The sequence below is a fragment of the Miscanthus floridulus genome, chromosome 4, assembly GCF_019320115.1.
Source record: "Miscanthus floridulus cultivar M001 chromosome 4, ASM1932011v1, whole genome shotgun sequence".
Taxonomy (NCBI): Eukaryota; Viridiplantae; Streptophyta; class Magnoliopsida; order Poales; family Poaceae; genus Miscanthus; species Miscanthus floridulus.
The window spans coordinates 121,139,791-121,159,922 of NC_089583.1; the positions used below are offsets into that span (position 1 = coordinate 121,139,791).

General features: G+C 48.8%; 2 protein-coding genes and 1 non-coding gene across 3 annotated transcripts; all 3 read left to right on the plus strand.

Moving 5' to 3' along the window:
- Positions 1-4,272: 4,272 nt before the first annotated feature.
- Positions 4,273-5,048, plus strand: LOC136549232 (uncharacterized). The gene is made up of 2 exons (XM_066540481.1): positions 4,273-4,276; positions 4,381-5,048. Exons 1-2 carry the CDS (start codon positions 4,273-4,275, stop codon positions 5,046-5,048), a joined length of 672 nt encoding a protein of 223 aa, XP_066396578.1.
- Positions 5,049-16,286: 11,238 nt separating this feature from the next.
- LOC136552919 (WEB family protein At2g38370-like) lies at positions 16,287-18,614 on the plus strand. Its single transcript, XM_066544493.1, has 2 exons — positions 16,287-16,599; positions 16,775-18,614. The coding sequence occupies exons 1-2, from the start codon at positions 16,399-16,401 to the stop codon at positions 18,350-18,352; spliced, it is 1,779 nt and encodes a 592-aa protein (XP_066400590.1). The 5' UTR covers positions 16,287-16,398; the 3' UTR covers positions 18,353-18,614.
- A 591-nt stretch (positions 18,615-19,205) lies between these two features.
- Positions 19,206-19,287, plus strand: TRNAS-UGA (transfer RNA serine (anticodon UGA)). Its single transcript has one exon. It is a non-coding gene; the product is annotated as a tRNA-Ser (tRNA).
- Positions 19,288-20,132: the final 845 nt, after the last annotated feature.

Here is a 20,132-nt window from a genome sequence, read left to right on the forward strand (position 1 = left end):
ATATAGCTGGTTATGTCTAAATCAATACTCAATAGGCTTTCCATAGAGATAGCTCACAGATGATCAAAAAGACTGGCCTGAGACATGTACTCATAAACCAGTGCCAAATGATCTTTCTCCCAGTAGTAACCAATCGAAGACACCAGATTCCTGTGATGCACCTTTATAAAGCTCTAGACCTATGTAACACGGTACATAACATATTTTTTTGGTTAAATTGATAATATGGTTTTTTCTGGGCCATTCAAATTTGATACCTCAGCTAAAAATCGATCAAGCCCACGTGGTGATGATCCAGAACGCATCCTGAAAGCAACCTCTATGCTGTCTCCCAAGAGATTTCTAACGTCACACCATTCCGTCGAGCAACACCTTCCATTGAAGAAGAACAATATGAATCCAAGGAAAAAGAATAAGGGTCATATAATAAATTGAATCCAAAATTAAGAATAGGGGAGCATCATCCTTCAAACCTAACTCTGTAAAGAGTAAATCCAGCAAAATTTAGAGCAGCGCCACCATGGATGGCTCATAGGCACACCCCAAATCGAAGTTGCCGCAAAAAAAAGCAAGCAACGGCATCCAAGGTCACACCAATGGACAGAATGTGGGCACCTAGGTTCCTAGAACCCTCGAGCTAGGGCTGCCCGCGCCTGTCCTGTCGTGTTGGAGCTTGCCGGTGCAGGGGCGGCAGTGCGGCGCGACGCTGGTGTGGCCCGCGCGCCGTGCTAGGGCATGGCCGGGTTGCCTCCGTCGCCGCCGATGCCCGCGCCGAACCCTAGGTAGGCATCGTGGCCGCGCCGGGTACCAGCCACCTAGGCCGATGTGTTGCCTAGGACGGCCGCCGTGGGGGTCGACGTGCAGCGCCGCTGCGACCCGCTGCACCAGCACAGCACCCCGGCGGGTGTCACCGTCGCCCGCCCCCTACAGCGCGAGGAGGGAGGGGTGTGGAGATTATCTAATTTTCTTGCGAGTTTAGGATAGCTTAGATGGTTGAGTTTCTTGTAGTGGAACCTGTTCAACCGGGTTCAATCTCTGACTTAACACGACTGCTCGTATTTTCCTGAATTTAATCCAGGATTCAACAATGCTATTTTTTCAATGGTAGATGACATGCCCCTCCAACTCCAGTTCTTCGGAGGTGCTCATAGGGGTAAGGTGCATGTGCGTATGTTCATAGAAGTGAGTATGCGCTCATGTATGTGAACATCTACGCCTGTAACTAGGTCTCAAAAAAAATTATCTGATTTTCTTCCTCGAACTAAAAAAAACTAGATATCTTACCCCCAGCCCCCCCCCCCACACACAAAGCCCCTCAAAACCAGATATCTTAACCCCCCCCCCCCCCCCCCAAAAAAAAACCCTCAAAGCTATTCAAATTACTTCCCTGTGGTTTTGAAAAACATTTTGTTCTTTTTAGTTAAAAAGTGGGTAAATATTTGATAAAGTTTTAAAATCACAAAAAATAGTCTATGACCTTTTAAAATTTCAAAAAAAAAACTACACATAGATTTGGATATGAAAAATTCAAATAAAATATTCAGATCTGGTAAAAATATCCCTAAATACTTAAAAATAGATTTAGCTCTTGTAAAATTGAAAAACTATCCAAAAATAGAGAAAATTATCTAAACATTCTAATTGATATGTAAACATGTTTTGAAAACTTTTCACAATTAATATAAAACAAAATACACAACCAGTACTAATGCATAAAATGAATGCATTCAACATTAATGTATGTTGATTCAAAAAAAAAACATTAATGTATGTTGCATTCATGCTGGTTGCGTGTCATATTTTTATTATGCAAAGTTTTAAAACATGTTTATACATCAATTGTTTTTTTTAAAATTTTCTAGATTTTTTTGGTAGAGATGCAATTGCTTGCGTACCATGCAATTTAGTTTCCTGTTTTTTTTATGGAAACTACAAATCCAGAATAAACATGTTGACAAACGGCTAGATGTTATTGCCCATTTAGATATACTTTCTCCGTCTCAAAATATGTGCACCTCTCGTTTTGCAAGGAGTTTAACTATATCTATCTTTTTTTTGAATTACACAGCACAACACAGACACTCACAATGTTTAATTATATTTATCTTTTTTTTTTTACAAATGACATAGTACAACACAGACACAACGCGCACACACTCGCCTTATGAAAGCACGCATACAAAACTTTACCCCTTTGATCATCTTCGAAGACTGGGTCGTCAAATTCTCGAGATTGACGAAGTCACCACAGGCGTCTCGTTGTCGACGGAAACGTCACTTACCACTGAAAGCACAGCGCCATTAAATCTTGGAAAAATCACTCCCACGACGAGTCGAACCCTGGACCTGATGTGCTATTAAGACTCTTGTAACCACTAAGAGCAAGGCTAATAATACAACCGACTGCTGGCTATGTGGAAACCTACAACCAATCTATCAGCCCACTTGTATAATAGTTAGCCGGCGCTTACAGCCCATTTATCTGTCTCACAGAATTTTTTTGGTTCTTATATATAAGCTGACCGTAAATTTACAGCTCGTTTCTCTTCTCTCTCCTCCATGTTAGCGTACAATCCACTTACGACCCCTTATTATACTTGCTCCTCCGTGTACGTGTGTGACTGCCTCGGAGAAACCATGCATCATCCGTCACATGGTCTGTGTGTGTGACTCTGTGCATGTGTACTGGTTTTTTTTTTCTTTTTTTATGCATGTGTACTGGTTAGTGGCACTGTAGCATCCCTCGGCCTATCAGAGTTAGGCGCACGTAATCTTGACCGGCCCGTTCCAATCCGCATTCAGTCAGCTAGAGCTAACAAAGTCCATCCCGACACTGTTGGGAGTTATTAGTGGCTAGGCTGGTAGTGCTTTCCGTTATTGCATCGATCATTCGTTCGGGACTAGCTACCAAACGATGACCTCGCTCTCGTCTAGGGGATTACGTACGTACGTACGTACGTACTCTCGGTGGATCAGCTTCTCCTTCTTCTTGCATGGTCCTATATATAGATAGACTTTTTTTTCGAACGTGGCCGAAGCGCAAGTTTTTCGTTAAGGGCACTTTTGGAAGAAGGGGGAGCAAAACCCCGGGATGAAAACCCCCCACCAAGAACTAAAGATGACAACAGGTCGGGTCTGGACCCGAAACCCATGGGTTTTAGACCAGGCGGGAGCGGGGGCAGGTCTGAATCTCGCCCCGTGGGTTTTTGGGTTCGGAGACCCAAAACGGGGTGGATTGGTACGGGTTTTGAAACCCCCCCCCCCCCCCCTCTTCTTATTCCCGCAGGCGCAGCCGCACCCGCATGGGCAAGGTGCCCCGCCCCTGGCGATTGACGAGCACGAGCTGCTGCGCCGCTGCCCCTACGGTCCTTCGCCGCCGCCCCTGCGGCCCTCTCTGCCCCTGCTGGTCCGCCGTGACGCCGCCCCCAAGCTGTTGCATCAGGACTTCCCTGCGGCCCTGCGGTAGCCGCCGTTAGCCGGACCACCGCCACCCCTGCCACCCTCGAGGATGCGGCAAGTCCCCGCCGCCGGATCCTCTGCCGTCTGCCCCCTAATCCCTTCAGCAGAGACGAGACGAGCGATACAAATTAGCCCCCGCGGAGGCCGAGAAATTCGACCGAGCGGGTCGCGCCGCCCTTGCCTCGGGTGTCGGGTTCCCCGTCGGGTTCGGGGGCGGGGGCGGGGGCGCATTTCCACCCGAACCGGGGTTCGGGTTCGGGGTGGGTTTCCTTGGCGGGTTTCAGGGGTGGATCCGTGGAGGCTCCACCCGACCCATTGCCATCTCTACCAAGAACTAGACCTCGATAGCTCTTGGAGATTTTCTTGTCCATATATACACACAAGTTGACAAGTACTATATACTATCGGCACGTGTACGCACGCACATCGGCACGTGTACGTGTACGTGGAGCGTGCGTTCTGCGGAGTTGCACTTCGATCTGCCAAGTCCACAAGCAATAATAATTGCATTGACCGTATATAACGGCACGTCCACGCGGTGGAAATTTACGCTTCAACCTACTGTTCCGTCCGGCAAAGTACCCGTACGTAATATGACGCGAAAATATGCCCCCACTTGGCACTTGCAATGCTTGGCGACCCGGCTGGCGACGACGCCCGGTGCGCAAGCTAAGTTAGGGCCAATGGCCAATGGCCAATGGCCAAAATGGCCAATGCACAAGACTCCCGGGCTAGCTAGCCTATAAATATGGGTATGGTCAGTACGCTTCGACTTCAAGGCATGCACACACAGAGAAGAACACGGTTGAGAACATGGGTCCGCCGCTAGCGGCCATGGCGTCCAAGTCATTGCCTTCCCTTGTGGCCCGCCGCCGTCTACTGTTCCTCACCGTGACACTCATGCTCGCAGCCTCTGTTCAGGCTCAGGGACGGTCACCGCCACGTGCGCCCAAACCAGCTCCAACACCACCTCTGACACCGAGCCCAACTCCAGCGCCTATGCGGGCTCCGGTGCGTGCACCCACACTGGCTCCAACACCTGCACCAACACGCACACCGATACCAGCCCCAACTCGTGCACCTACGGTGGCACCGACACCGACCCAAACTCAAGCACCTACGTTATCTCCGACGCGTGCAACAACACCGGCTCCAACACCTACACCAACCCTAACTCGTGCACCTACGGTGGCACCGATACATGCACCCACACCGTCTCCAATACCTGCACCAACACGCGCACCGACACTAGCCCCAACTCGTGCACCTACACTGGCTCCGACGCGCGCACCCACACTGGCTCCAACGCCTGCACCAACACACGCGCCGACACCAGCCCCAACTCGAACACCTACACTGGCACCAGCCCGTGCACCCACACCGGCTCCAACACCTGCACCAACACGCACACCGACACTAACCCCAACTCGTGCACCTACAGTGGCACCGACACCAGCCCCAACTCGAGCACCAACGCTGGCTCCGACACGTGCACCCACACCAACTCTAGCGCCTACACCAACACCAGCCCCAACTCATGCACCGACACCAGCCCCAACTCAAGCACCTATGTTGGCTCTGGTGCATGAACCCACACCGGCTCCAACACCTACGCCAACACGCACGCCGACACCAGCCCCAACTCGTGCTCCTACGTTGGCATCGACACCAGCCCCGACTCTAGCACCTACGCTGGCTCCGACACGTGCACCCACACCGACTCCAACACCTACACCAACACGCGCACCAGCACTAGCCCCAACTCCAGCACCTACGATAGCTTCGACGCATGCACCCACAGTAGCTCCAACACCTGCACGAACACCAGCCCCAACTCTTCCACCACCTCCTCCATCACCTTCAACGTTGCCTCCACCGCCACCGCTACCTTCATTGATGCCTCCACCACCACCTTCGAAGACACCTCCACCACCACCACCTTCATCGGTACCTCCACCGCCGCCATCTCCAACGCACACACCGCCACCACCGCAAGACGTGTGTCCTATCGGCTTTACAAACTCTCTTGAGTATGACGCAGCCGTCGAAGCGTACGCAAAACATGGCACTATTCTGCAACTTAGTGGCTCACTCAAAAGCATCACAACGTGCTTCTGCAATTACACAACTACGGTTTTTGGCGTTCCCGACATCAAGGGCCCCATCAAATGTCGCCATGTCTGAACCTGAGATGCATTCACGCAACATCTCGCGGGAGCAACGTGAACATGCACGTTGCTAAGCCACTTATATTATTCATATTGTGTTTTCTTGTTCTGGCTATTACTCATACTACTACTACTATATACGAATAACTTTCGTGTGCGTGCAGATATTGTCTGCATACCGAAACTGGTTAGTGTGATACACTATGGTACCTCTTGTAATGAGTGATATTGTTGTTGCACGTGCTCTCAACAAAATATATAGTACCATATATTGATATACATATATACTACACGAGAACATGTTAAATGTTTTCTTATTATTATGAAGGATTTTCACCCTACTTGTGGAAGTAGTTATGGTATGGGGGCAGATCCAGAGACGCATTGTAGTCGCTTTACAGTTTACAACAACAACTTAGGCAAAATCAAAGAAAATTTACTGAGACATAAGATGCAATGAGACACTAACCATCATACCTAGTAATTCAATGGTTTACAGTTCCGGATCGCCCTAGGCGCATAGCCATGCATGTTATCACTACAGCAGCCACACGCTTTGCCGAGTGCTCCATACACTCGACAAAGGCACCCATGCACTCGGCAAATCCTTTGCCGAGTGATTTGTCGAGTGCAACACTCGGCAAAGAGGCTCCGTCGAACCTTTTCACGGTGAAGCCTGCTTTGCCGAGTGCCAAATCTCGGGCACTCGGCAAAGGCTTTGCAAAGTGTCAAGCTGGCACTCGGCAAAGGATTGACGGCCGTTGGCCGAAGGCTCACGCCGTCTTAATTTTTTTAATTTCTTTGCCGAGTGCCATAGCGCCGAGGCACTCGGCAAAGCCTGTTTTTTTTTTAAATTTTCTTTGCCGAGTGTAACTGCCAAGGCACTCAGCAAAGCATTTTTTATTTTTTTTTAAATTTCCTTTGCCGAGTGCAATGGCCATTGCACTCGGCAAATTTGAGAAATTGTTGCTGCTATTTTCCCAGCTTTGCCGAGTGCAATGGTCATTGCACTCGGCAAAGCCACAGCAATTTTTTTTTGTTTTTTGCTTTTCCATGTAAACAACAGTGCATATATATATATATATAGAACTACTATCCTATAGCTGGCTGCAGAATAACTTATTCTGTAGCCACTTTGAGTTACGATAATTACTATGTTAATTTACGAGATTTACAGTAACTCCTTACTAAGTGGTTTACTATAACGTTATGGTAAATATTCCCATGTGTTATAGTAACCCAACTATCGTAAATATGTATTGACATTATGGTAAATTAATATATAAAATTATGGTAAATAGAGGTGGCTACAGAATAACTTATTTTGTAGCCGGCTGCTGAATAGCCTCTCCCTGTATATATATATATATATATATATATATATATATATATATATATATATATATATATATATATATATATATATGTGTGTGTGTGTGTATGTGTGTGTGTGTGTGTGTGTGTGTGTGTGTGTGTGTGTGTGTGTATAAATATATATATATTAGAAACCACAATTCAACACAATATATCAGAAACCACATATATATATATATATCACAAATGACCAATTATGTCTGAAATCCATAATATATTACAAACCACAAGTTCAATACATAAAGGCATACCTACGTAAAACCGACTCCGGAAGCGGCTCACGGCGAATGTGAGGGTTGCGACGCCCTAACTTGCGATGCCGGCGACCCTCCGAGATGGTTCGACGCCGCCCCCGATTGATGCTGCACAAAAGAGAAGAGATTGCACGTGAGTGACAAGATAAAAATGTAAGCAGTTTAAAGAAAAGTTGAAAATTTCGGCAGCATCTCCCCTGCATGGGGAAATTTCGAAAACCTGCAAGAAAAACGTCGGCACAAAGGCCGACAACCACATTTCCGGCACGAAGGCCGACACATCAACAAACCCGGCACAAAGGCCCACACATCAACAAATCCGGCACGAAGGCCATCACTAGGTTTGACACTAAGCATGAGCATAGAAAGTAAAGCATCCGTACTCATACTCACCGGAGTAGAATCTAGACGATGTGGTGGTGGTGGTGCAAGCAGGTTGGCTGGGATCTCCCAACCTTGTTGCAGCCCAAGTTGTTGCACGAACTGGAGCAAACCTGCTTGCTGGGCCTCCAAAGCTTGTAGCCTCTGACGCTCGGCCTCCCGCTCAGCCAGCTAGGCCTCCTGCTGGGACCGAAGTTGCTGCAGCTCGGCCTGCAACATTTGACACCAATGTTTCAATAATGCATAGCTAAGGAATGTAAATGAAAAAGAACGACGAATAAAACTGGAATACTTACCTGGAGTGCCGCCACCGATGACAGCCGTTGCCTTATGGGTACGCTAGAGCTTGTGCTCGCTGCTCGGAGGCGGTGGGGAGGAGGAGTAGAGCCCGTGTCAAGGATGCCATCGCCAATCCAGAAACGTCCATGCTTCTTGCCTTCCCCCACCCTCATCACGAGCTCAGGATCAAGGCGCTCCTCAATCCTCGGATCGTAGTCGGGCCCATGGACTGACCTTGCCGCCTGGCAAAGGATTGACGACCGTTGGCCGAAGGCTCACGCCGTCTTAAATTTTTTTAATTTCTTTGCCAAGTGCCATAGCGCCGAGGCACTCGTCAAAGCCTGTTTTTATTTTTTTAAAAAAAAATCTTTGCCGAGTGCCACTGCTAAGGCACTCGGCAAAGCATTTTTTATTTTTTTTAAATTTTCTTTGTCGAGTGCAATGGCCATTGCACTCGGCAAATCTAGGAAATTGTTGCTGCTATTTTCCCAGCTTTGCCGAGTGCAATGGTCATTGCACTCGGCAAAGCCACAACAATTTTTTTTTGTTTTTTGATTTTCCATGTAAACAACGGTGCATATATATATTAGAAACCACAATTCAACACAATATATCAGAAACCACATATATATATCACAAACGACCAATCATGTCTGAAATCCACAATATATTACAAACCACAAGTTCAATACATAAAGGCATGCCTACATAAAACCGACTCCGGAAGCGACTCACGGCGAATGTGAGGGTTGCGATGCCCGAACTTGCGATGCCGGCGACCCTCCGAGATGGTTCGACGCCGCCCTCGATTGATGCTGCACAAAAGAGAAGAAATTGCACGTGAGTAACAAGATAAAAATGTAAGCAGTTTAAAGAAAAGTTGAAAATTTCGGCAGCACCTCCCCTGCACGGGGAGGTTTCCAAAACCTGCAAGAAAAACGTCGGCACGAAGGCCGACAACCACATTTCCGGCACGAAGGCCGACACATCAACAAACCCGGCACGAAGGCCCACACATTAACAAATCCGGCACGAAAGGCCATCACTAGATTTGACACTAAGCATGAGCATAGAAAGTAAAGCATCCATACTCATACTCACCGGAGTAGAATCTGGACGATGTGGTGGTGGTGGTGGTGCAAGCAGGTTGGCTGGGATCTCCCAACCTTGTTGCAGCCCAAGTTGTTGCACGAACTGGAGCAAACCTGCTTGCTGGGCCTCCAAAGCTTGTAGCCTCTGACGCTCGGCCTCCCGCTTAGCCAGCTGGGCCTCCTGCTAGGACCAAAGTTGCTGCGGCTCGGCCTGCAACATTTGACACCAATGTTTCAATAATGCATAGCTAAGGAATGTAAATGACAAAGAACGACGAATAAAACTGGAATACTTACCTAGAGTGCCGCCACCGATGACAGCCGTTGCCTTATGGGCATGCTAGAGCTTGTGCTCGCTGCTCGGAGGCGGTGGAGAGGAGGAGTAGAGCCCGTGTCGAGGATGCCGTCGCCAATCTAGAAACATCCATGCTTCTTGCCTTCCCCCACCCTCATCACAAGCTCAGGATCAAGGCACTCCTCTATCCTCGGATCGTAGTCGGGCCCATGGACTGACCTTGCCGCCTCCGTGTAAGAAGTGAGGCGGGTGTGGACGTTGGAGTTGGTGTACGCCTTTGGGGCCGCAACTGGGTTGTACTTGATGTTGGACTTTGCCGAGCCCATGTGGGCCAGAGCATACGCCGTGAGTTGGCCAATTGGCTGGCCACCGTGCGCCGCCGACTACGAGAAAGACAACAACATGTGGTAAGAAATAATGCAAAACTGAGCGCGGCTAGATAAGACAAATGGTGGAGACTTACATATGTCTTCGCATACTTGCTGAGGCTGGCGCTGCCCTGATGGTGAGGTACACCTGGCATCATCATACGGAGCTTGCTTTTCTCTTGGTGCGCCCTCTGCCAGTCCGCGTCCAACCATTTGTCCACTATAGCAGCCCAGCAATCGGGGTGGGTGGCGCACCAGTTTGGAATCACCTACAAGCCATCATAAGATCAAATTAGGCATAGTTAATCTCAGAAGAAATCAATAGAAGATGTTTTCTATTTACCTATAGGTACTGCTCCCTGGTAAGAACCTCTATCTCCCTTCTTCCCTGTGTCTTGTTGATTCTTCTGTTACGAAAGGTGGCGTTGTAGTCTCTGTGCGCCTGGAGGCGGGCCTCGTAATACAAGTCCGAGACACGCCTTTTACAGGACGCGTAAGCCACCTGATACGCCCTATCCTCCTGTCCCGGCTGGCATATGAAGAAGTCCTGCATAAAGACACAAGGAATCCATTATTTTGTAAAGAATGTGCATTGAATGCAATGAATTGAGGGCCATAGTGCGAGAAAGGCTTACCCACAACTCCTGAATCACCCGATCCACCAAGTTTCTATGCTCAGTGTTGGTGGTGATGAGGGCATACTGGTCGAACGAGGGTACCACTGGGTCCTCATCCTCTGACGTCCACACTAGGCCAGGGAAGTGTTCCCTGCATAGAAGTCCTAGGATCCCATTGACATTGCGAGCCTCGATCCCCTCCTCCACAAGCATCCAGTTCCTGCACAAGTGGTTAACAATAGTTATTATTAGCTCTTATTATCATTTTTTAACATATCAAATGAAGAACATATGAAGTTACTTACTTATCCCCCTCGGGTGCAATCAGTGGGTGGCGGTGAGGAGGAATCGGTCGCTTCGGGAGCTGGCTGGGACCTTGCAAGTAGGGTTTGGAGGCTGCAGAGGAAGTCGAACCCCCTGCCCCCTCCTCGGACGTGTGCGGAACCACCTCCTCATCGTACATTTGTGGAGCCACCTCCTCGCCCACCATGGGTAGAGGGTCGTCATCGTCCCTAGAAGAGCGCGAGGAGCCGCGCTCATGGTCAGTCGATGGCTCTCGCCTGGGCCTTTTCCATGGTTTGCCGTCTCTTGGAGGCAACATCTGTAGCTTTGGTCTATCGCATAGTGTTGCCATGTCTACTCTAGCCTTAGGGTTGTCCTTTGTCTTGTCAAGAATGTCCATGAGTGTTGCCCAAAGTGCTTCGGCGACATTCTTCTCAGTGTGCATTACATCTATGTTATGTGAAAGGAGAAGGTCATCAAAATAGGGAAGCCTCTCCAATCCTGACTTATGAGTCCACATATGTTCCACACCATAGCCCATAAAGCGATCTTTGTTTGGATTATCTTTCTTTAGATTAACTTTCTTTCTTTTACCCTTCTTTGGATTATCTTTCTGCGTCGGGACCATGAGAGCATCTATCTGAGCATGAACCTAGCCACCAGTCATCTTCTGAGGTGTAGGGTCGGTCACCGTGACACCTTTCGTGAAGTTCTTGGTGTCTTCTCTGAATGGATGGTCAAGAGGGAGGAACTGCCGATGCTTGTCGAACAACGAGAACTTGCCACCCTTCTTCAACCAAATGAACTGTAGAGCTGCCTTGCATACTAGGCATGGAAACTTCCCATGGACACACCAGCCGGTGAATATCCCATACGCCAGGAAGTCATGCATGGAGTACAAGTACCAAACATATATTTTGAAGTTCTTCTTTGTAGCTCGGTCATAAGTCCATACGCCTTCATTCTAAACCTTGATCAATTCATCATAAACCGGCTCCATGTACACACCCATTTTGTTTCCTGGGTGTCCAGGAATTATCAACGTCAAGAATATGTTTTGCCGTTAAAGTAGGGCCCCAGGGGGGAGATTGAGGGGGATAGCAAACACAGGCCAACAAGTGTATGGGGCCGACATCATTCCATAAGGATTGAACCCATCCATTGCCAGTGCAATGCGTACATTACGGGCCTCCTCATCTTTGCCATGATGGTTGCCATTAAAGCTTTTCCATGCTTCACCATCTGCTGGATGTACCATCTTATCAGGATTGTATCGAACACCATTCTTGTGCTATGTCATCTGTTTTGCGAACTCCTCGGACATGAATAGTCGTTGGAGCCTCGGTATGATCGGAAGGTATCGTAGGACTTTCATGGGGATCCCCTCATTCTGCTCCTTCTTGTCATCACCTTTGTCTACCTCCACATACCTAGAGGATTTACACTTTGGACAGTACTTTGCATCCTTGTGATCTTTCCTAAATAGGACACACCCCTTCGGACAACAATGTATCTGCTCATACAGCATCTTCAGTGCCCAAAGGAGTCTCGTTGACTCGTACAAGCTGCTCGACAGATGATGACCCTCCGAAAGCAAATCCCCAATAATTGCCATCATAGCATCGAAGCAGGCTCAAGTCATGTTGTGCTGGGACTTCAACCCCAGTAGGCGCCCAATGGCATCCAGTTGAGAAACCGTTGTCTTCTCATGTAGGAACTTCTGTGCCAATTCCAACATGGCCAAGAACGCCTTAGCGCTTGGCTCTGGCTCCTCCTCATCCTCCTGCTCGACCTCCGGAGGTCTTTCAGCAAACATCGCATCCTCATAGTCACCTAACCATCCTTCTACCCCATCATAACCATCAAATGCCTCCAAGCATCGTCTCACGACCTCCTCTCTAGGACGATAGGCTTCACCATGGTACACCCACCGGGTATAGTTTGGCATAAATCCAAACTTGCAAAGATGCTTCATCATGACTTCCCTTGTTTTTCTTTTCTTGTTTTCACAATCGCTGCAGGGACAGAACGTGTCTCTCGCTCCCTTAGCTTCCTTAAATGCATGGTCCAAGAATTTCTCGGTCTTATCCATCCATTCACGGGTGATTTGAGCCTGACTTGGGCGTCCCATGTACATCCACTCATGGTTCTCCATCCTCTAGTATATACACATAACGGAGCAATATCATATACACATAACGGAGTAATATAACCATCAGTTTCATCTGCACGGCGTGCCTGCTGTCTAATAGGTGAGGATAGGTCCTAATCCCACCCGCGGATGCATAGATAAGGTTAGTTTTCATGCTCTACTCCGATCCGAGATAGAATTTTGGCAGCACCTCCCTACTATTCTCCTAATACACATCCTGGAAGGGAGAGTGTGTATCCGGAGAACAACAGGGAGGTGGTGCCGAAACTCCATCTCAGATCCGAGTAGAACATGGAAACTAACCCATCTACGCATCCGCGGGCTGTCCAAAAAACGTGGACAATCCGAAACAGATACGGTCATAGATATGCAAAGATCCGCATACCTCCAACCGTATCTGTTTCATACGGGAGACGCCTAACTGGGTTACGTACGACAACTGTAAGCAAGAGAGGTCAATTATACCTAGGGTGGTGGTGGAGAAAGGCTAGCGGCGCAGTGGCGAGTCGGTGCAGTGGCGAGATGAAGTAGTGCAGGCATGACCGCAGCACCAACGAAGATGATCGGGATCGCCGAGGTGCTTCGGGTCCCCTCCAACAGCTCCTGCTCTGCAAAAGAAGAAACACATCACTATTACTTGAAAAATTCGGCAGAACCTCCCCTGTACGGGGAGGTTTCCAAAACCTACAAGAAAAAGCCGGCACGATGGCCGACGTCCACATTTGGGGCACGATGGCCCACACATACACAAACCCGACACGAAGGCCGTCAACACATAAACAACACCAAGTCCAACACCCCCGGAGCCTTTACCTTTTTTCCGGCGAGGGACGGGGACAACGGCGTGGATGAACGGCGATGTGCGGGGACGACGGAGTGGACGAATGTCATCGACGAACAGCGTGAACGGTCGTCGGACCGAGGTCCGTCTCCTCCTCCCCCTTCTCCTTCTTCCTCCTCCTCCTTCTTCTTCCTCCTTCCTCCCTTCTCCTTCTTCTTCTTCCTCCTCCTCCTCCCTTCTCCTTCTTCCTCCTCCCTTCTCCTTCTCCTCCCTTCTCCTTCTTCCTTCTCCCTTCTCCTTCTCCCACCTCCCTTCTCCTCCTCCCCTTCTCTTTCTCCCCTCCTCCTCCTCTCTGCAGGGACGGCCTGGTTGGGGGCAAGGCACCACGGTCGGGCTCCTCCTCTCTGCAGGGACGGCCGGGCCGGGGGCAGGGCCGGCCGCCGAGGGGCGGCGTGGGGATGTCTGGGTTTTAGGCATCTGACGTCACAACTTGCTCGAAACCTTCTCAAATTTTTATCATAGCGTCCACATGCGATCACACAACACCTCGACAAGTTTTGTGAATTTTGGACTTTGTTTGCATTTTCTATAATTTAAATACACTCCGACCACAAGCGGGTCGTCATGTTTGGCGAACAAGGCGTTCAAAATTTTGGGTGAGTTCCTGCATACGGCCTCAAAATACACTCTACAACATGACTATCATTTTTTGAATGGCTACATTTCATTATTTCATGCACCTGCAGTTCAAATTTACTTTTTCAGAAAAAATGCAAGTAAACAAAATTAATTCAAGAAATATAGCAAAAAGTTATAAAAAGGTCCCCAATTTTAACATGTGCTTGTAAACAATAGATAAGGTCTACAAAAAAATTGAAATCAAAATTCAAAAAAAAAACAAAAATACTTTGTCGAGTGCCATGCCTGACACTCGGCAAAGAGGGCCTTTGCCGAGTGTCAGGCCACAGCACTCGGCAAAGGGCCTCTTTGCCGAGTGTCAGGTTAAGCGCTCGGTAAACATTTTTTTTAAAGATGGTAACGGCATGGGCGGGGTAGGCGGGCAACTGACGGGCATTTTGCCGAGTACGCTCTTTGCCGAGTGTTGCGCTCGGCAAAGAGTGCCTTTGCCGAGTGGCGTGCTTTGCCGAGCGTCGGGCACGCTGTGGCACTCGGCAAAGCCACTCTTTGCCGAGTGCAATTCTTTGCCGAGTGCAACACTCGGCAAAGAGTGGCTTTGCTGAGTGCCCTATTTTCAGCACTCGACAAAGCATGTGGCACTCGACAAATTTTGCTTCTCCCGTAGTGTATGATATGCAACGTAAAGATAGGAAAATAAACATTTTATGATGCATTTCATTGCGGGAAGTGGGAACCGCTTCTGCATCACCAGCTTGCAGTTCAATCTTTGTATACTGCACATGAGTCCAACAAGTTATATCAGTTCTACTTTTGTACTAGATAATTGAAATACTTACTTCCTCCCAATTCTCTAAACCAGTGTTCTAAATAGAGATGCTATAGCAACAAACAACATTATACTAAATAGTGGGATATAGCGGCGCTATAGCGACCAAGTAGACCCCTTCGCTTGATGCTACAGCCTGTTATTTAGAACACTGCTCTAAACCTATGGCTTTAAATATATTATTATGATCGATAACAAATAAAATTCGATAACATAGCATTACAAGACCGAGGCTTTTGAGACAGAGGTAGTAAATTCTAGGTTTTATTTAATGGTTTGACTCTAGTATATTATCATAGTATATCCTTTACAACGGAGGGAGTACAATTACCATGCAAGAACAACAATCACTGCCGGTTATGGTGGAGCCGGCGGTGATAAGTATATGCACTCGCGGAGACGTTAACGTTGAGGTCTCGATTTTGAATCCCAAGAAACACATATTTTCAGTTTTACTACTTATCATTGCCGGTCCCATCACTACCGATTGACAGGAGGTTCCGATCCGGCAGTGATTATGAAATCTAACGTAGTGAATTATTACCTCCGTATCAAAACTGTGGAATTCTAGATTTGGTTGAGTCAAACCATCAAATAAAACCAAGAATTGCATCTTGTCAAATTTAGTAAACATATTCAGTATCTTTTAGCAGCCTGTTCGGTTGGCTTGTGCTTGTCGTAAACGATCGTAAATTTCCAGCCAGAACAATATTTTTCTCTCACACCAAACCAGCCAGCAGTACTTCTTCACGAACCAGCAACGAACAAGCCCAGCCAAACCAACAGGCTGTAGAATCAGGGGCGTACAATTACTACCTCCGTCTCAAAAGATGCAATTCTGAGTTTGGATTGAGCTAAATCCCCGTAAATTTTATTAAGATTGTGCAAAATATTGTTAATATTTACGACTTTTTCAGGTGTACTATGATAATAATATATTAAATGATAATATAATGATACTTGTTTATTTTAAATGGACTTAGTCAACCTTAATCTGTTTAACTACTTGAAAAAGCGAGATTTTGCATTTTTTTTTTTTTTTACTGAGGCAGTATTTGCCAAATCTCGTGGTGCTTGCACAAAGCAAAGTCCAATTTCAAACGTCACCTTTGCTGTCTGTAGCAAAAAGGCCAAAAGGCTAGGAAAAGCCTGCAAGTGCACAGACACAGGAGAGGAGAGGTAGCAACGCGCCAACGGCTCCCAAACGGCTACTACAATTTTACTGTACCAGCGGCCCGGCCAACAGTCACCCATGGCGATAAATAAATAAAACAAAATCCATCCAAACCCCGCCGTGCTCGCTTCCACTGGCTTCGATTCCTTTGGCTCTCTCTGTCGTCGGTCGTCCTCTCCTCTCACCCCCGCCCCCACCAAAACCCCACGGACGGAACCCAAGAAAGAAGAGAGAGGCATCATCTGCGCACGAGTCCCCATGAACGGCGAGGCCGAGCCGCAAGAACTCGCCCCGCCCGGCGCCTCCGCCGGCGGCGCCGGCGCCGGCCTGCAGGGCAGGGCTGAGGTCGACACCTCGGCGCCCTTCAAGTCGGTACGCGAGGCCGTCGACCACTTCGGCGGCAGCGCCGCCTGGAGCTCCCACCTTATCAAGCGTATGTTCGCGCCCCCAAACCCAAAGGTAGCCAATCTGTGTTCCTCGCACGGCGCCGCCGCCGCAAATGTCTCTTGCGTATGGCGTGTATCGTGCTTTTTTGTTGGTTGGTTCACCACTCGCGACTGTGTCGTCTGTGGTTCCTAGATTTATTGGGAGGGAAATGCGGCAGGTAGATAAAATTTCGCACCTTCTGCTGCAGAAGCAGGAGGGGGCCGAAGAACTGGCCGATCTGGAGGAGCAGAGCGCGCAGCTAGAGAAGGAGCTCGGAGTCAAAGAAAGGGAGACGCTTGATGTGCTGAAAGAGTTGGAGTCCACCAAGAAGGTGGTTGCAGATTTAAAGCTAAAGATACAGAACGAGGATGCCGGTGCATTCTGCATCCCTGAAGAGTGGGTTCAGGGTCAAGCCGAGGCGCCCACTGGCACTGAAGAGCCTGCAGAAATGCAGCCTGAGAATGCTGAAACTGATGTTGTTATGGGCGCGCTACATGTGCAGCAGCTTCAGCAATCCCCTGGTTCTTCAGTGCTGCCCATTGGCACCGGAGAACCTGCAGAAGTGCAGCCTGAGAATGCTGAAACTGGTGCGATTATGGGCGCGCTACATGTGCAGCTGCAGCAGTCTCCTGGATCTTCAGTGCTGAAGGGCCTTGAGCAGGCAAAAGCCAACCTAAACAGGACCACGAGTGATCTTGCGGCTATCAGAGCCTCCGTCGAGTCGCTGCGGAACGACATTGCCAAAGAGAGAGTCTTGGTGGAGAGAAGCCGAGAGAAGGTTTGCGCCAATATGACGTTGATTGCCTCTCTGGAGGACGAGCTGGACCCGACCGCACAGAAGCTGCAGACTCTGCGGGGTCTGCAGAGGAGGCGTGACGATCCGTCAGACATCTTTGTCGAGATCAAGAAGATGACATCTGAGCTAGAGCAGCTCAGGAATGCTGCGAATTCGTCAAAATCTGAAGCTGCTATGCTGTCTGCCGAAATTGAGCAGATGAGAGCTAGCATTGGCACTGCTGAGGTGAGGTGTCGTGCAGCCAAGAAAATAGAAGAGGCAGCAAGAGCAGCAGAAGCTCTTGCCCTTGCTGAAATCAAGATCCTACTAAGCAATGAAGCTTCAGCTGAGGATCTTCAGGGCACGGAAGGCGTGAGCCTTTCATTGGAAGAGTACTCTGAGCTTGCTGCCAAAGCTCAGGAGGCTGATGAATGCTCAAGAAAGAAAATCGAAGCTGCAATGGTACAGGTCGATGAAGCCAGCCAGACAGAATCTGACTCTCTCAGAAAGCTGGAAGAAGCTCGGTTACAAGTCGAGGAATGTAAGAAGGCACTACAGGAGGCCCAGAAGAGGGTGGATGCTGCTAACCGCGGGAAGATCGCGGTAGAAGAGGCTCTCCGCAGATGTCGATCCACGACAGGACACAGGAGGCGTTCAGTCCATGACCCTCCCAAGTTCAAACATCCAGCTCCCCGTTCCAGAGATTCTCAGAATATGGATGTAGTTGACGCTTCAAAGGGTCCCTTGAAGCCAACATTGTCGATAGGGCAGATATTGAGCATGAAGCTAATGGGACCAGATGGGTATGACAAAAGCGTTTCAGAGGACGCAAGCGAAGCTTCTAATATGTCGCTTGGACAGATCCTGAACCGCAGGCGTGCAGTTGTGTATAGCAGTGATGCAACTGCTCACAAGAAATTCTCAGGGAAGAGGAAGAAGTTTGCCTTTACAGGGCTGTCGGTTTTCTTGGCGAAACAAGCCAAGAGCAAGAAGAAAAAGGGATCACATTAGAGCTGCTGAAGTCAACTTGGGCTGGAAAAAGAAAACTATTGTAGTCTACCTTGCTAGCTGTTAACTTGACCCTAGTTGTTGTTCTTGTAATTTACTAGTATGTATCGTTTATAGATGCCTAGATCATCGATTCTTCCGTAGCAGGCTAGTAACTGGTATTTCTGTTTAGCAGTAGTCATCAGGTGCTGTGTGAACTTGAAATGTATCGATATTACTAGTAGTTGATATCAAGTATATGAGGCATGTATTCAGTAAAATTGAAATGTTCTTCTGTGCTATCTGATTTCACAAGTGTTCACTGACATCTCTGCTTTGTGAATTTTCGACCATGCTTTGCACGTTCTCGAAAAGAAAAAAAAAAAGAAAAAAAGAAAAAAGCTTTCTGATATCATTTGTGCAGTCCCCCTTGTTTGGTGGTGTTCGGGGATGGGTGGATATGGTTCTCTTGGTTGGGATAATATAGATAGGATGAAGCCATGAATCACGTGGACATGGAATGGTCCAATACGATCAATAAATATAGCATTCTTTGTTTTCTGGTCTCAAGTTGGACAATGAGTTTGGAGCTGAGTCACGCTTTAGAGAGGCGCGCAATAAAATGCAGCTGAGAAAAGAAAGTCATCAGCAAGCAGACTAGCTAGCGCTTTGCCTAAAAATTCATGCTTTAGGATACTGTACTTAGTAGAAGTCCTTTCAGATTTCTGGCAGTCATTTTCGCTAGTCTCTGTAACAGGATGAGCTTCAGGTGGGTCCATTTTGGTTTCTGGCCGGGTTGGTTGGCGGCGTTATGTGAGTTGTTTCACCTGACAGCACTCACTTACAAATAATTACAGAAAATAGGGGTGAACAAAAGGTCGATATGTCCGAGTGGTTAAGGAGACAGACTTGAAATCTGTTGGGCTACGCCCGCGCAGGTTCGAACCCTGCTGTCGACGCAATACTTTTTGTCTATATCTTGCTGGGCCTTTCCATCTTGGGCCTCATTCGTCGAACTATTCTCGTGTTATTTATTCTTCTATGACTCATCGGCTGCAAAGTTTTGAAGCTCCGTTGTGTTGTGTGCTGTCGCTCTCGCTCCCGCTCCCGCTCAGGCAGTCAGGTCAGGCCGGCGGTGAGTGCAGACAAGGTTCAGGTTCGTCTCAAGTCTCAAAGTCTCAGCTGCCGCGGGAGCCGGGAAGGGAGTAGGAAGGCAGCTAGTACTGGTATAGGCCCGTGCGGCGGCGGGCGACCGGCAACAAGTCCGACTGGCACTGGGTCTCGCCCGCCGCTCGCCGTCGCGGTCAGGTACTGAGGTCACCACCAACCTGGGTCGTGCAAGTGCAATGGACGCGAAACAAACAATGCAAGGCCGCCCATGAGTTTCCAGTTTCCACTGCGTTTCCGCGGCATTACGGTGGAGTCTATCCCCCCGCAGACAGCAGAGAGTGCCGAGAAATTCCGTGGAAAATTTCGCGCGTCGTCGTCGGCGGCGGCTCGTCGCCCGGCGCCCCGGCCGCTCTCCACTCCGCTCCGTGAATCCGAGATGCCGCGCTGCGGCCTCGATTCTCATTGCCCGCCCAAAGTCCAGTCCGGGTCCGGACTCTCCGGCCGGCCGGCGCACCGGCGGCATATATCTCCCCGGCATTTTGTCCCGCTCGCCCTGTACCTGCGTGTCTGTATCATCGTCAGACACAAAGCAGGAACGACTGTCATTGGAAAGCAAGCAAGGAAATCCGACCAATGAAATGCAACCGCGTCACGTCGGCCACGGGCGCAATCGCTGGAACCTGGTGTCAGCACA